This window comes from Epinephelus fuscoguttatus, linkage group LG5 (genome assembly GCF_011397635.1).
Source record: "Epinephelus fuscoguttatus linkage group LG5, E.fuscoguttatus.final_Chr_v1".
Taxonomy (NCBI): Eukaryota; Metazoa; Chordata; class Actinopteri; order Perciformes; family Serranidae; genus Epinephelus; species Epinephelus fuscoguttatus.
The window spans coordinates 20,169,981-20,187,612 of record NC_064756.1 but is presented as its reverse complement, the minus strand read 5'-3'; the positions used below and the strand labels follow the sequence as shown (position 1 = coordinate 20,187,612).

The window sequence follows — 17,632 nt, the reverse complement described above, 5'->3', positions numbered from 1 at the left end:
TAACAAAATTATATTGCACAGTTTCTGAGATATTTGCAATTTCAAAGCCCTTGCAGTTTTTAAAGGCTTTTAAATTATAGCAGGATTATTTTTCTTCAAATTTGATGTTTCAGTTTAACAAGGCTGGGGGGACTTAAAAAATTGGAAAGGAAAAAAAATGCTCTAAATGTAGGCTATTTATTATTTAAGAGATGTGGTACACAACTGTATGATAAATGGACATTAATCTCTGAACATGTCTAGGTTACACCAGCACATGATCAACAAGCCTAAAATAGTGTTATGCTGTGGTAGAAAATTATTTAGTGCTTAAGTGCTTTGAAGCCAGTAACCCCCCTAAAAGTGTGTGACACAAGAAATGAAAGATCTCAGCATGTTGGCTGAGAAAAAGGAATACAAAAACTGAATCAGAAAAGTAGGTTTTCACAAACAAGGGTTTTGCTTTGTTGTTTTGGTGCATGGACAATGCAATGCCATTGTGTTTGTAGTTGAAACCCTGCAGGCTTCACTCCAACAATGCAGGGGGCAGTAGTGCGCCGGAAACTGAATCATCCGGGTACTTGCAAAATTGCGCTTGTCCAACGTTTGCGTATTTTTCGACGTAGAGCCCATTCTGTACAGCGGTAGGACGTAATTATATCTGGCGTATCTCTTGTCTGTGATTTCCACTGAACTGCGCTCATCGTGTGGCCGCCGTCGTTCTTGGTGCGTGATGCAGTTTTATGAAGACGAGTCAACACAACAGTGAAACGAAAAAGGACTAAAAACTACTCCTAAAGAGAAATGTGGTGGTAGCTGATTGTGTCTGAACACGGCTGTCATCGACGATAAGGAATTACACAGGGAGTGAAGGTAGCCAGGTGAGAGGTGTTGCATGAATTTACGGTTTTGTTCCTTAGCATTTAGTCGTTAGCTGCTATGCTAGTTTTAGCAGTTGGCTAGCTTACCGCTTCATCCACGCTTGGCCTAATCAACAAATAGAGTTCCAACCTCGACTGAATGCTTTGCAAACTTTGTGCTAAGCGTGGGTAAAGAATGAAATTATCGTATCTGTGCTGTGAAGGTTAGCGACTGCGTATTGAATCAAGTCTGCTGTTCTTTAAAGTTGTACATAACGTTACAGTTTGTACCGCACGGGAAGCCATGTTAGCTAACTGCTAGCCAACGGCTCGAGCGGTAATGCTAGCATGTCTTAGCCAAGAAAATGTGCATTGTAGTGCATTTTGAAAGTGCAAAGAAACTCTCAGCAGTTTTTCTTGATTCAGCACCATTCATTTAAATGTAATTTCCAGCGATTTTCTCAAACTTTCCATGGTTTGGAAGAGTAACATTACGTGTGACACTGGCGTGTAAGAGAGCCATTCATAAATGTCCTGATGTAATGGAGAATTGTCCATCAATCGAGCTTTTATGTTAGTAATATTTTGTGTATATGTTTATGGTGACTTTGTGTGGTGTGGTGTTATACATTTGTGATTGTGCTGCAAGCCAGTCTATCTAAGGGGTCAAATAAAAGTATCTTAACTACCTGTCTGTCTAATGTGAAAGTGATTATTTTGATTCTAATTCATTTATCTAGGGTCAGTGTTTACAGAAATGCTTTATGTTGTGATTTTGTTTACAGTAGTGAGGCACCATGGCAGCTACCTTCCCCTACAGAGGGGTCCCTGCAGGGTTGCCACCAGGTGTCCCCCCTCCTGTGCCCGTCCCAGACTACATGTCTGAGGAAAAGCTGCAGGAGAAAGGTATGTTGGTTTTCAGTCAATGTTGCACATTCATGGTGTTGGTGAAACTACACTGTTTTTATGAAGTGGAGTACAACAACTGGATGTGATTAACTTTGTGGTTTTGTTAAATGTCCTCCAACTCTACAGCAAGAAAATGGCAGCAATTGCAGGCAAAGCGCTACTCAGAAAAGAGGAAGTTTGGCTTTGTGGATGCTCAGAAAGAAGACATGCCACCCGAGCATGTCCGCAAGATCATCAGGGACCATGGAGACATGACCAACAGAAAGTTTCGCCATGACAAGAGGGTGTACCTCGGGTAAAAATTCATCATACATTAATTATACCATAGTTAATGTGTCAGTTTTAAATTTCTTAGCTGCTGAAAATCTTTAGACGCACTCTGGGTAGAATGCAGTGCACATATAGGCTTTAAAGTGACTATCTTTGTGCACAATTTCTTGTTTTTTAAAAACATTTAAATCTTTGCTAATTGTTTAAGAAGATCTGTCACGTAGCTCACAGTGTTTCTCCTCTTTTTGTTAATCAGTGCCCTCAAGTACATGCCTCACGCTGTACTGAAGCTGCTGGAAAACATGCCCATGCCCTGGGAACAGATCAGAGATGTGCCCGTCCTCTACCACATCACTGGAGCTATTTCCTTTGTGAATGAAATTCCCTGGGTCATAGAGCCTGTCTACATTGCCCAGTGGGGGTAAGAGAGAGAGAGTGATTTTGGGTCATGATTTTATGTTATCATGTTTGTAGTACATGGTGTTTATATGTGTGAGAAAGAATATTAAGTGCATCACACCATTTGTATTTCTAAAATAGTTTATAATTGTCTTTATTCCTTATTCTCCTCTCAGCACTATGTGGATCATGATGCGACGTGAGAAGCGTGATCGTCGGCACTTCAAGCGGATGCGTTTTCCACCATTTGATGATGAGGAGCCGCCGCTGGACTACGCTGACAACATCCTTGATGTGGAGCCACTGGAGGCCATCCAGATGGAGCTTGACTCTGAGGAGGACTCTTCAGTTGCAGAGTGGTTCTATGAGCACCAACCCCTCAAAGACACTGCCAAGTAAGCTACCATTTCACTCCTTAAAGACAAACATTGTAAATTTTACATATTCTTCTGATGTGTAGCTAGCAGAATCAAACAGTAATTTATCTGTATGATTTTCAGGTTTGTGAATGGCACCACCTACCGTCGCTGGCAGTTCACACTGCCCATGATGTCCACACTATACCGCCTGGCCAATCAGCTGCTCACCGACCTGGTGGATTTCAATTACTTCTACCTGTTTGACCTCAAGGCTTTCTTCACTTCCAAAGCTTTGAATATGGCTATTCCTGGGGGACCAAAGTTTGAGCCACTGGTCAGAGACATCAACCTCCAGTAAGGACTTCTCACCTGTAGTAAATAAAAGAACTACAGATTTTACACTGTCAATTTTACTAGATTGTGGAGGTCGCTTGGAACTACCACCATTTTTTATGCTCATCAGTGTGAAAATGTTTGTTAGACTGTGTCTCATCATACTTTCAGAATCTGCAATATTAATCCTGTTTTACCCCAAACAAAACATCAAGTAAGAATAGATGCTAGATGATTTGTGCCTCAGCTCATCCATCTCTGTGTCTCCTGCAGGGACGAAGACTGGAATGAGTTCAATGACATCAACAAGATCATCATCCGGCAGCCTATCAGGACAGAGTACAAAATTGCCTTCCCCTACTTGTACAACAACTTGCCGCACCACGTCCACCTCACCTGGTAAGAAATTTACAAGTTAGTTATTTTTTAAAGTTACAGTTAATTGAAAAGTTAATTGAATTAATTTAAGAACAAAAAATTCAGATATAACTTGTGTGAAATGCCCTTGAACATTTTTGCTCATCCCATTACTAAATTTGCTCCAATATATTTTACATTGGCTGTAAGAACTGAGCAGACACTCATGACTCTGCCTCTGCAGGTATCATACACCCAATGTGGTGTTTATCAAGACAGAGGATCCAGATCTCCCAGCATTCTACTTTGACCCACTGATCAACCCCATTTCACACAGACACTCTGTCAAGGTAAGTCTGAATGACTGTGGCTGATTCTCCATCTTTGGCAGCTGTGGAAAGATTAATCTAGTTTCCTCACCTCAAATTACATGCAGATCCTTAAATGAAATCCTCTTACAAAGGCGCACTTGCATTGGTCAGCTTGCCTGTGCGTAAGAACTGGAGGAAAATCAAAATGAATGGTGGTTTTTATTTATCACTAGCTGCAGTAGCAGTTGGGCCTCCATCATTCAGACACTGCTTCTTATTTAAAGTTGAGAGTTCAGATTGATTTGGGGTAAAATGGCAGCAGAAATGAGAACTCACTGCATAGTTTTTATTGTAATTTTCTGCACCTGCAGAGTCAGGAGCCTCTGCCTGATGATGATGAGGAATTTGAGCTTCCTGAGTATGTGGAGCCCTTCCTCAAGGAGACCCCACTCTACACAGACAACACAGCCAATGGCATCGCCCTGCTGTGGGCGCCGAGGCCCTTCAACCTCAGATCAGGCCGCACAAGGCGTGCCATTGATATCCCCCTGATCAAGAACTGGTGAGCATATTACTAACATTTTTGGAACCAGACTAAATGTGTCATAATTTACTTATTAAAAAAAGACGGATGATTTTTGAGAAAGTCTAAATGGCAGGTGTTAAATCATTCTACAGGTATCGTGAGCACTGCCCTGCAGGACAGCCGGTGAAAGTGCGTGTGTCATACCAGAAACTGCTCAAGTACTATGTGCTGAATGCTCTCAAACACAGACCACCGAAGGCCCAGAAGAAGAGGTGAGCATCATCAGACACTTTATATTTTGATTTTCTGTTACGCTATATTTTTTTGCTTATGAGTGATTTTCTTTTTCTCTTATGATTTTCCATGTGTTTCTTTCAGGTATCTGTTCCGCTCCTTCAAGGCCACCAAGTTCTTTCAGTCCACCAAGCTCGACTGGGTGGAGGTTGGCCTGCAGGTTTGCCGACAGGGCTACAACATGCTCAATCTGCTCATCCACCGTAAGAACCTGAACTACCTGCATCTTGACTACAACTTCAACCTGAAGCCTGTCAAGACACTGACCACAAAGGTACAGTCTCCAGGGACGATCTGCCTGTTGTTGTTGAGATTGTATCGTGCCTAAATAAATAACAGGAATGTAGGTTAAATGTTGCTGTAAATGTAGAATTTTTTTCGTCATTCTTTTGTTGGAAGCATTACGCACCAAAATACTTGAGATCAAAATCTCCAAATTTAGTTAAAATTGTAGATTACAGGCTGTTTTAGTGTCAAGATGTCTTATTGTATTCTGCGCCAAGATCACAGTATTCCACCAGTGCTGACGTACAGCTGTTTGTGTTTTTTGTCCCACAGGAAAGAAAGAAGTCCCGATTCGGTAACGCTTTTCACCTGTGCAGAGAGGTGCTGCGTCTCAGCAAGTTGGTGGTAGACAGCCACGTGCAGTACAGACTGGGAAATGTTGATGCCTTCCAGGTTAGTTCTCCACTTACCCCTGCATTCTCCCTTTTCCCCCTGGAAGTGTAAAACCCAAAGGACATATGAGTTTCTGTTGCAGTTAAAGTACAAGGGTTAATCTGCAGGGCAAGGGTGCTAAGACATCTGAAACACTTGAAATGTACAACACAAGGATGTTCTTTTATGACGTTAAATTGTGGTGTTGGTGTTAGTGGTTTGTGTGTTAGTGGGGGTGATGTTATAACATTAGTTGGAAATGGATTATTATTTCACACTCTGCTAATCTCAGAATTTCGCCTCTGTATTGTAGTTGGCTGATGGGCTGCAGTACATCTTCGCTCATGTGGGTCAGCTGACAGGCATGTACCGCTACAAGTACAAGCTGATGAGACAAATCCGTATGTGCAAAGATCTAAAGCATCTCATCTACTACCGGTTCAACACTGTAAGTACATACGTGTTTTATTGGGTTTTCCAAATGTTTGTGTATTGGAGAAAGCTTTTCCCACAAATGATACGAAATGCTCCTAGCTTTCCACCTGAAGTTTGAACTCATTGTGATTTTCTGTGTGTTTTTTTTTTTTTTTTTATCAGGGTCCTGTGGGCAAGGGTCCAGGTTGTGGCTTTTGGGCTCCCGGCTGGAGAGTGTGGCTGTTCTTCATGAGGGGGATCACTCCGCTGTTGGAGAGGTGGCTAGGGAATCTGCTGGCCAGGCAGTTTGAAGGTATGCATACACACTGTCCCATGTTTTTTGCAGTGGCCACTATTATTTCAGCAACAATCTCTATGGTGCATCTGTAGCAACTAACAAACCATTTAAGTCACTTTGACCTGGAGTTGCGTGCTGCTGTGATGCACGACATCTTGGACATGATGCCTGAGGGCATCAAACAGAACAAAGCCAGAACCATCCTGCAGCACCTCAGCGAGTCCTGGAGGTGCTGGAAGGCCAACATCCCCTGGAAGGTCAGTTCATTACAGAAATCGCTTTCACTGTGACTAAGTTCATTAAGAGTGATGGAATGGTTTGTTATTGAAAGACAAAGATTAATCAGAGAATCTTTAAAGCCCTGCTCCATTTGAAATTAGGATTTGTTTGACTCTAGTGAGTCAAGTAAAATGTCAAGTGTCTGAAAGTGAAAGTGTAATATTGCTTAGACTGCTTAAGCTTTCAGCACTTGAAGTTTTATTCTGGTCTGTTTTTGTTTGCCTTGCACTTGGTGCAGTGTAAGCACTGCAGACAGCTTACCCTGAAGTCTCCGTATATGCATCAATTAGGGTTAGAAATTAATGTGTCTTCCTTATTTAAAGACCTAAACAGGGAACATTTCCTTTATAATACAAGTTAAACAAACCACATAATAGTGTTTGACACAGTTGTACCACTAAAAGCTGAGCAAGAATTAATGGACTATTGATAATTTCTTCCCTCATCACAGGTGCCAGGCCTGCCCACTCCCATTGAGAACATGATCCTGCGCTACGTGAAGGCTAAAGCTGACTGGTGGACCAACACTGCCCACTACAATCGTGAGAGAATCCGCCGTGGAGCCACTGTGGACAAGACAGTGTGCAAGAAGAACCTGGGGAGACTGACCCGTCTGTACCTGAAGGCTGAGCAGGAGAGGCAGCACAACTACCTGAAGGTAACACCCAGAGAAAGACAGTTAAAAAAGGAAATAAGCTATATTTGTGTTATATTTTTCATTATCAATATTTAGAAACTGGTGCATTGATGAGATATATTTCAGTGCTCTTTGGCCAATGATCTTAAAGACATTGCCCACATCTGTATTTACTTATAGATTAAGGGTGGCTTATTTACCTACTGCCTTTACCAGAAATATAATGAGCTCACAACAAATTAGAATTTAAGTTTATAATGCAATCCTCCTACAAAGGCGCACTTGCATTGGTCTGCTTGCCTGTGCGTAAGAACTGGAGGAACACTAAAATGAATGGTGTTTCTGTCATTATCGCTGGCTGCAGCTGCAGTTGCAGTTGGCTCCTCACCATTCAGATATTGCTTCTTATCAATTAAACTATAATTATACTGTCTTAACACTACATTTTTCTTTACATTAAGCTTTTCTAATTGCCTTTTATTTGTATTAGCTATTAAATACGTGGACACTTAATCCCAGATGCTAACAGTGATACAAAAAAAATTAACAAGTAAAACAACAATTTACAGTAAAAAGTTGACATTAGATCAGAGTAAATTAACCCCGTTTTGCCATATGTTTAATGAAGTGTGTATGTTCTGCCGACAGGATGGCCCCTACATCACAGCTGAAGAGGCCGTAGCCATTTACACCACCACTGTTCACTGGCTGGAGAGTCGGCGGTTCTCGCCCATCCCCTTCCCTCCACTGTCCTACAAACACGACACCAAGCTGCTGATCTTGGCCTTGGAGAGGCTCAAGGAGGCGTACAGGTAAACACAGTGCCAACATGAACAACTTTATCAGCAAATGCTCATTCGCACCAGGTAACACAACCTGCCAGAATATTGTTCCCTCCATAATAAGTTTGTGTTTCTGTGTCTTCTAGTGTGAAGTCTCGTCTGAACCAGAGTCAGAGGGAGGAGCTGGGGCTGATTGAGCAGGCGTACGACAATCCTCACGAGGCCTTGTCCAGGATCAAACGTCACCTGCTCACCCAGAGAGCCTTCAAAGAGGTCAGGACCAAGATACTTTGATTTATCAGTGAAGTTTCCACTGTCAGACATGGAATTTTAAGGGCAAAGCACTGGTTGAAAATATAGGGTTGACTAAAACACTACAATATATACTATAAGGTATAGGGGAAAATATTACACTGAAATTATTATCCATGGTTGGGACCCTCTTGCTTTAACAAAGTATTTCTTCTTTTGCAGGTTGGTATCGAGTTCATGGACTTGTACAGTCACCTGGTGCCCGTGTATGATGTCGAGCCCCTGGAGAAGATCACCGACGCCTACCTTGACCAGTACCTGTGGTACGAGGCAGACAAGAGACGCCTCTTCCCACCATGGATCAAACCTGCTGACACTGAACCACCACCACTGCTGGTCTACAAGTGGTGCCAAGGTCAGAGCCAATAATAGCTTTCAATAAGAGGGATGACTGTAGGAACGCTGATCATCTTATGCATTTATGTGGAATTAATATTATGCATCCCATCTGATGATGCCCGTCATGTTGGCTGGATCAAAACTCAAACATCATCTTGTTAATTCTCCTCAGGCATCAACAACCTACAGGATGTGTGGGAGACTGCTGAGGGAGAGTGCAACGTGATGCTGGAGTCCCGCTACGAGAAGATGTATGAGAAGATCGATCTGACCCTGCTCAACAGGCTGCTGCGTCTCATCGTTGACCACAACATCGCTGATTACATGACGGCCAAAAACAACGTGGTCATCAACTACAAGGTAAACACACTCTTCATTTTATATGTGATTTCATTCTTTATTTATCTTTATAGATAACTACTCAGGCCTCTCATGTATGTAATATCTCGCTCAGCGTATAGACGTACTTGTGTTACTGTTTCAGAACTTAAGTTTTTACTGGTATTTGATCTATATGTTAACCTCTTTGTCTTTTGTCCATCTAGGATATGAACCACACCAACTCCTACGGCATCATCAGGGGGCTCCAGTTTGCCTCTTTCATTGTACAGTACTACGGCCTGGTGATGGACCTGCTGGTGCTGGGTCTGCACCGTGCCAGTGAGATGGCCGGCCCACCTCAGATGCCCAACGATTTCCTCAGTTTCCAGGACACACCCACAGAGAGTGCCCACCCAATCAGACTGTACTGCCGCTACATCGACCGCATCCACATCTTCTTCAGGTGGGACTGACTCACCAAAATGATCAAGACATTTTAACATTTGGCTTTAGGAAATATTTCTCTTTGGTAACACAAGCTGTGAACGGCAGAATGAGGTTTACAAATGGTCTTACTTTTTTAAAATGACTAAATCTTGATTACAGTTTGGTTTCTGTCTTTGCTGCCAAACAGAACAAATTTGTTAACAGCAGTGAAAAAGGGGATTTTTTGATTTATGTGGCTTTCTCATTCGCCCACCAGGTTCTCTGCTGACGAGGCCAGGGATCTGATTCAGAGGTATCTGACGGAGCATCCAGACCCCAACAACGAGAACATAGTGGGTTACAACAACAAGAAGTGCTGGCCCCGCGATGCCCGCATGAGACTGATGAAGCACGATGTCAACCTGTGAGTTCACTCAAGATTGTGACTTTTCAACTAGTATTTCATTGTATTATAAAATCTCATTCTATCCTAAACATTATAGTCTTTTTTTTATACCAGATGTGGTAACGTAACTTTTCTAATCTTATATTTCTCCAGTGGACGTGCTGTGTTTTGGGACATCAAGAACCGCCTGCCCAGATCTGTGACCACTGTCCAGTGGGAGAACAGCTTTGTTTCTGTCTATAGCAAAGACAACCCCAACCTGCTCTTCAACATGTGTGGCTTTGAGTGCCGCATCCTGCCAAAGTGCCGCACCAGCTATGAGGAGTTTACTCATAAGGATGGTGTGTGGAACCTGCAGAATGAGGTGAGGAACTGATGCCCAAAGTAAGTGTCCATAATGTCCTTTCACAGTAAAAGACAGCTAATGTTGTATATGTCTCATTACAATACTGACACTTGCATCTTATTAGGGCATATTTATTCAAATGGTCATGATCATATATCTGTTTTTAAGTTCTCACATTGTATTTGCATGTGTAGGTAACCAAAGAGAGGACAGCGCAGTGTTTCTTGCGTGTGGATGATGAATCAATGCAGCGCTTCCACAACAGAGTGCGTCAGATCCTGATGGCCTCTGGATCCACCACATTCACCAAGGTCAGCAGACAACCATAGCCCCAAAAAACAGAGCACGTAGCATTTAATGTTAAAAAATGAAAAGTCAAAGTGTCAGACTATTTCAGTGTTTCCCCTCTTTACGTCTAGATTGTGAACAAATGGAACACAGCTCTGATCGGTCTGATGACGTACTTCCGTGAGGCTGTGGTCAACACCCAGGAGCTCCTGGACCTGCTGGTGAAGTGTGAGAACAAGATCCAGACACGTATTAAGATTGGCCTGAACTCCAAAATGCCTAGCCGCTTCCCTCCTGTCGTCTTCTACACACCCAAAGAGCTAGGTGGCCTTGGCATGCTGTCCATGGGCCATGTGCTAATTCCACAGTCAGACCTGCGGTAAGTCAGTATGCAGGCTGCTGTTGTCATAATCTCTTGTCAGTAAATTGTCTTGTAAATTCATTTAGCAAATTTGGCTTTAATTTTTCTCCCTCTCCACCAGGTGGTCCAAGCAGACAGATGTGGGTATCACCCACTTCAGGTCTGGAATGAGCCACGAAGAAGACCAGCTGATTCCTAACCTGTATCGTTACATCCAGCCATGGGAGAGTGAGTTCATTGACTCCCAGAGGGTCTGGGCTGAGTACGCCCTCAAAAGACAGGAGGCCATCGCCCAGAACAGGTATTGCTTCAATCACATCAGTTTGTCAATGATAACCTTTGTTGGAGATACAGGATCTGCTTTTCTATGCTAGGCTTACAGTGTTTATTTTTTCACAAATGTGAGTGGAAACTAGACAAGGCAAATAGCAACGTGTTTCCTTTGTTTCAGGCGTCTGACCCTTGAAGATTTGGAGGACTCATGGGACAGAGGAATCCCTCGTATCAACACACTTTTCCAGAAGGACAGACACACACTGGCCTACGACAAAGGCTGGAGAGTCAGGACAGATTTCAAACAGTACCAGGTATGATGAAGACACTACTGATATGTTGAAGAGCAAACTTTTTTTGGGATGAAATCATGTGTATACTTTTTATGTACCAGTGATCAGTTGTTTGGAGTCTAATTCTAACATTTACTACCAGAAAACTTCACAATTTGCATGTTAACATGCATAATTGTGTGTATCCATATACTCAAAATCTATTGCATAATATCTATTGATGTCTCTGTCTTGACTTTGTGCAGGTGCTGAAGCAGAATCCGTTCTGGTGGACCCATCAGAGGCACGATGGCAAACTGTGGAACCTGAACAACTACCGCACAGATATGATCCAGGCTCTGGGCGGTGTGGAGGGCATCCTGGAGCACACACTCTTCAAAGGCACTTACTTCCCCACCTGGGAGGGTCTCTTCTGGTGAGATACTAAGAGCACTTATAGTGCAAGAATATAAAAGGTGTAATCATTTTAGGACTCAAGAAGAAAATGTACTTCAGTCAACAAAACAATATGCACAACCAAAATACTTTTACACTTGTTGTGCTTTGTAAGTGTGTTTTCTATTTCCCATCACCAAATGTTAACATGCTTGGAACTGATTGAAGTTGTAGATTTGTTTTATTCCTGCATTTACAAAGCATCAATTGTCTTAATTTCTGGGTTGTAGGGAAAAGGCCAGTGGCTTTGAGGAGTCCATGAAATGGAAGAAGCTGACCAATGCCCAGAGATCTGGTCTGAACCAAATCCCCAACCGTCGCTTCACCCTTTGGTGGTCGCCCACCATCAACAGAGCCAATGTTAGTACAACGAATATTTGTAAATGTATCGCTTTCTGAATCAATTGATTTTTTTATGTTCCTGTGTCTTAAATGAAGAATGAAGGTTTAAAAAGGTCTAACTTGGCCTACATTTTCTCTCCTCTCATTAGGTGTACGTGGGTTTCCAGGTGCAACTTGACCTCACAGGAATCTTCATGCACGGCAAGATCCCCACTCTGAAGATCTCCCTCATTCAGATCTTCAGGGCTCACTTGTGGCAGAAGATTCATGAGAGCATCGTCATGGATCTCTGTCAGGTTGGTTTTATTTTTTTGTAACCTCATTATTGATGAGCTTTTCACTCAGCAGAATGGCAAAAAGATAGCAAACGGAAGTCTGTTACTAAAATAGCTCTATACCTGCTCTATTATTGATTGTTCTTCCCATAATAATAATAATAATAATTATTTTCTGTTTTTGTGTTCAGGTGTTTGATCAGGAACTGGATGCTCTTGAGATTGAGACAGTGCAGAAGGAGACCATCCACCCTAGGAAGTCGTACAAGATGAACTCATCCTGTGCAGACATCCTCCTCTTTGCATCATACAAGTGGAATGTCTCTCGACCATCTCTGCTTGCTGACTCCAAGTATGACTTTTGAAGTTACACGACTCAACATACTTTCACTTTCAGATAAAATCTCACTGAATATGTTCAAGTTACATGAGGTGCTCTGAAGTCTTAATAGGTTTTGCGAGCTCTGTCTTGATGACAGCATTTTAAAGCTCCTTTATTTAGTCTTCTGTTGGTTAAAATGTGCCTTTCTTCTTACAGGGACGTGATGGACAGCACCACCACACAGAAATACTGGATCGACATCCAACTGCGCTGGGGTGACTACGACTCGCATGACATCGAGCGTTACGCCAGGGCCAAGTTCCTGGACTACACCACCGACAACATGAGTATCTACCCCTCCCCTACAGGGGTGCTCATTGCTATCGATTTGGCTTACAACCTCCACAGGTGAGCAGTGTTACCAGCATGGATACATGATCAGTATGATGGCAGATATTAACTGATGTAGGTAAAAGAGAAACATTAACATATGGTGCCACATTGGCTACAGGTAACCAAGTGGCAATACTTGGTGGCTGAAGAGGACAAAGCCGTGAGTTAAAGTGAGCCCCAGTTTGTTACAGGTGTATAAAAATAGACCAGAACATTGTGCAGCAATTGCTTCACAGCATTGCCTGGATTTTGGCACCCACTTGTTCATGTCAACAGATATGTTTTGCAGTGGCCTTTGAAGTCCTCACACTACCTTCCTAACTTGTTTGACAGAAATTAACTGTAGTACATTCAATAGCAAGTCAGTTCAGATGGTTGTTTGGTAGATGTAGTGATTTTCTCTAAGTATCAACAAAGGAAAGGATGATGAAAAATAACCATCTTAAGTTAGTATTTAAATTGATCTGCCTTTATCTCCTTCTCAGTGCCTATGGTAACTGGTTCCCTGGAAGCAAGCCTCTGATCCAGCAGGCCATGGCCAAAATCATGAAGGCCAACCCTGCCCTGTATGTGCTCAGGGAGCGTATCCGCAAAGGTCTGCAGCTGTATTCTTCCGAGCCCACTGAGCCGTACCTGTCCTCACAGAACTATGGTGAACTCTTCTCCAACCAGATCATCTGGTTTGTGGATGACACCAACGTGTACCGAGTCACCATCCACAAGGTGAGACTCACTGTTGTCATGCAGTAATGATGCACGGTTTGTTGTAAATAAAGTGTCTGAATATACTGCTTATGCATAGAGATATATTAGGATTATCCTTCAGTTTAGTCACATGTATTCTCCGTTTATCTCAACAGACCTTTGAGGGTAACTTGACCACGAAGCCCATCAATGGAGCTATTTTCATCTTCAACCCCAGGACGGGTCAGCTCTTTCTGAAGATCATTCACACGTCTGTGTGGGCCGGACAGAAACGTCTTGGACAGGTACGGCCCTGCTCTACCACTCCTCACTTCTGTTATCATCAGCTCTGCTTTTTGTATTGATTTATTCTGATTTGTATTGTGTTTATTTATTTTATTTATTTTATTCTTATTTGTTGTTCAAACTCTCTTAATAATGTTAATTTTAAATTATTTGTTCTGGGAAAAAGGCCTTCTTCAATCTTTGCAAATGTATATTTGGTTTGTTTTGTTCATTCCTTCCTGCATGACAAACTTTATTCCTGCCTTGTCTCTGTAGCTGGCCAAATGGAAGACAGCTGAAGAAGTGGCTGCCCTGATTCGCTCCCTCCCTGTGGAGGAGCAGCCGAAACAGATCATTGTAACCAGGAAGGGCATGTTGGATCCTCTGGAGGTGAGACTCTTTTGTGTTAAGAACTGCCTTAACAAACCTTGATGGATCATTTCTGTGTAATTCCTGAAAGTTGGATACATACTTGAATGCTTTTCAGATCAGATGCCGTTGTTCTCTCTGTGCAGGTCCACTTGCTCGATTTCCCCAACATCGTGATCAAAGGTTCTGAGTTGCAGCTGCCCTTCCAGGCCTGTCTGAAGGTGGAGAAGTTTGGAGACCTGATCCTGAAGGCTACAGAGCCTCAGATGGTGCTGTTCAACCTCTATGACGACTGGCTCAAGACCATCTCGTCTTACACAGTGAGTTTCACACCATCCCACAGGAGCCCTAAGACCAGGATAAAATGTTTCAAATGTTTTTATAGTGCCTTTAATTTTGGTGACATCAGCTTATTCCCCTGTGTAAATAGTTTGTGTTTGGTGGTTTGCCCCAATCTCTAGGCCTTCTCCCGACTCATCCTGATCCTCAGAGCGCTCCATGTCAACAATGACCGCGCCAAAGTGATCCTGAAACCTGACAAAACAACTATCACCGAGCCCCATCACATCTGGCCCACGCTCACTGATGAGGAGTGGATCAAGGTGGAAGTGCAACTCAAAGATCTCATTCTGGCAGATTATGGCAAAAAGAACAAGTGAGTATTAATTCATGGACTGAATATTTGCCTAAAATGAATGTAATATGTTCCTCAGATAGATGTTTGATATGAATTTATTGTAACTTAATAGAACAGAATAAAGTCAGACTTGTATTTAGTAGCCAATGCTTCTTTGTCTTCATCCAGCGTGAACGTGGCCTCACTGACCCAGTCTGAGATCCGTGACATTATCCTGGGTATGGAGATCTCAGCTCCATCACAGCAGCGACAGCAGATTGCCGAGATTGAGAAGCAGACCAAGGAGCAGTCACAGCTCACGGCCACGCAGACCCGAACCGTCAACAAGCACGGTGACGAGATCATCACCTCCACCACCTCCAACTACGAGACCCAGACCTTCTCCTCAAAGACTGAATGGAGAGTCAGGTAAGCAGAAAGCTTGTTTTGATTTTAGACTTTATTTTGGGGCATGTCCTCACTCAGGACTCAGTTTATGAGCCATAAAGAACAATAACCTCCATAGCATGTTGTAAATGGGTAACAAGGCAGTCATAATGTTTGGCTGTAATGTTTCTTGTTCCTCCTCTGTCAGGGCCATATCTGCTGCCAATCTCCACCTCCGAACCAACCACATCTATGTGTCATCTGATGACATCAAGGAGACAGGCTACACCTACATCCTGCCCAAGAACGTCCTCAAGAAGTTTATCTGCATCTCAGATCTGCGAGCACAGGTATGTGGGGCATACCTACTGACACAGTTTAGAAACAAACTATTTCCTTCAGTTATATTCAGGCAAACCTTGACATCTCTGCCTGAGGGTCCCTAAATAACGTTTGTGCAAAGTAGAGAAACAACCTTAGCCTGTAGATACTGATGGTGCACTGTGTTGTTCCAGATTGCTGGCTACCTGTATGGCACCAGTCCACCAGACAACCCCCAGGTGAAGGAGATCCGTTGTATCGTCATGGTGCCACAGTGGGGAACACACCAGACTGTCCACCTGCCCAACCAGCTGCCTGGTCATGAATACCTTAAAGTAAGGCACATCTGCAGTTAGAGACAACATTCCTAGCATTTCGTGATGGATGCTCGCTGCTTTGCAACAGTATTAAAGTGCATTTCCTTCCTTTCCCCTCAACAGGAAATGGAGCCCCTCGGCTGGATCCATACTCAGCCTAATGAGTCACCTCAGCTGTCCCCACAGGACGTCACCACCCATGCCAAGGTCATGGCTGACAACCCGTCTTGGGACGGAGAGAAGACCATCATCATCACTTGCAGGTAGGTTTAATAACAACCCAATAGTTTTTGTGTACTTTGTCCTGGAGCCAAAACGTTTGCTTACTTACTGATACGAGCCCAGTCATCATTATGTCAATGGACTGTAAGTTGAATGGTAATAAAATGCATTTTACCTGTTTTCAGCTTCACCCCCGGCTCGTGCACGCTCACAGCCTACAAGCTGACACCCAGTGGATATGAGTGGGGTCGGCAGAACACAGACAAGGGCAACAACCCTAAAGGCTACCTGCCGTCCCACTATGAAAGAGTGCAGATGCTGCTGTCTGATCGCTTCCTCGGCTTCTTCATGGTGCCGGGCCAAGTGTCCTGGAACTACAACTTCATGGGTCAGTAGCCATTTTATGAGATTAGCTAAAGGATTCTACTTAAAAAGTTTGAATCTGTCATATCCTCAATTCTTCTGTGTGTTTTTATTTGTGACAGGCTGTACATTGGTATTTTCGATCTGTCTCTGTGTCAGTTTGATTGATTTTATGGTGCATTTGTGCTTCACAGCTCAAAATCCATAGCTATCCATAGCTTTTCCTTTTTCCTCTACTAATGCACGCTATGTTGTTATTTACATGTTTTTTAACCAATGGCTTATAAAGACAGACAAGTTCCTGTAATAATTTTGGTTACTTGTCTTGCTCCAGGTGTGCGCCACGACCCCAACATGAAGTACGACCTGCAGCTGGCAAACCCCAAGGAGTTCTACCACGAAGTCCACCGGCCCTCGCACTTCCTAAACTTTGCCTCACTGCAGGAGGGTGAGATCTATAACGCAGACCGTGAGGACATGTACGCCTGAGAGCAGACGTCCTGCTCTGTGAACACATTTTGTAGATAACTATGTGGAATCAGTCCTGAACAGATCTTGTAATATTGAACACATGTAACTGTGATGTTTGAAATTTGTTATGTGAAGGCTTTAGGACCTTTTTTAGAAACCTGTTAATTTCTTTTTTTGGATATTTTCTACAAGTGTTTTGTTTTGTTCCCCATTTTCTTACCTCCATGAGTACAGTAAAGCTTCTTCAAGAAGATGCAGTCTTTGATTTTTGTGGCTTGTGATACATAAAAGCGTATGTGCATTTGTGTGTAGTTTTCAGTACACAAAACTTCTGGTAACATTTGATAATGAACATTGTTTGAAAAGGGTAAAGACTCATTTCCCCTTAGCTCTTTGAGAAATGAAATTGAAAGTTGTATTTTCATGCCAGTCATGCCGCGTTGCGATGTCGTTGCTGTACATCCTGTGACATTGTAGCTTGGGTTTAAATAAAGATCACCATTTTTATAAACATTTGTCTTGTTATAGTGTAATGTGTTGTCACTCTGATTGCCTGATAAAACCGTGTGTAGCCACAAGAGAAGTAGTGATGTTAATTTAGACTGCAGGGGAAGTTTTTGGCTTGCTTCCCTCTTTGCAGAAACCAGACATCAACACTGCCTGTAGTGAAGCACCCAGCTTGGTTTTGTTTCAGTGAAGTACTCAAGCACACGTCAGCAATTTTGGCATTAAGATCTGGTAAATAGTGTCTGATATTAAAGGATATTCTCTTTGCTGCTTTAAAGTCTGATACACTGAAGT

At 42.9% G+C, this 17,632-nt stretch overlaps 1 protein-coding gene across 1 annotated transcript; it reads left to right on the top strand.

The window, feature by feature from the left end:
* The first annotated feature begins 679 nt into the window (after positions 1-679).
* prpf8 (pre-mRNA processing factor 8) lies at positions 680-17,344 on the top strand. Its single transcript, XM_049576180.1, is given in 42 exon segments — positions 680-860; positions 1,625-1,745; positions 1,875-2,043; positions 2,275-2,439; positions 2,594-2,812; positions 2,918-3,130; positions 3,383-3,508; positions 3,711-3,816; positions 4,149-4,339; positions 4,456-4,575; positions 4,682-4,871; positions 5,156-5,275; positions 5,568-5,702; positions 5,852-6,223; positions 6,697-6,903; positions 7,531-7,694; positions 7,811-7,937; positions 8,139-8,331; positions 8,488-8,675; positions 8,861-9,099; positions 9,340-9,486; positions 9,622-9,832; positions 10,009-10,125; positions 10,234-10,481; positions 10,585-10,764; positions 10,915-11,050; positions 11,275-11,444; positions 11,695-11,824; positions 11,956-12,102; positions 12,273-12,433; positions 12,620-12,811; positions 13,282-13,519; positions 13,657-13,785; positions 14,042-14,155; positions 14,281-14,454; positions 14,596-14,789; positions 14,940-15,179; positions 15,346-15,487; positions 15,653-15,793; positions 15,899-16,038; positions 16,183-16,385; positions 16,695-17,344. Coding segments are annotated over 41 exon segments (7,062 nt in total). The 5' UTR covers positions 680-860; positions 1,625-1,636; the 3' UTR covers positions 16,850-17,344.
* The last annotated feature ends 288 nt before the right edge of the window (positions 17,345-17,632 follow it).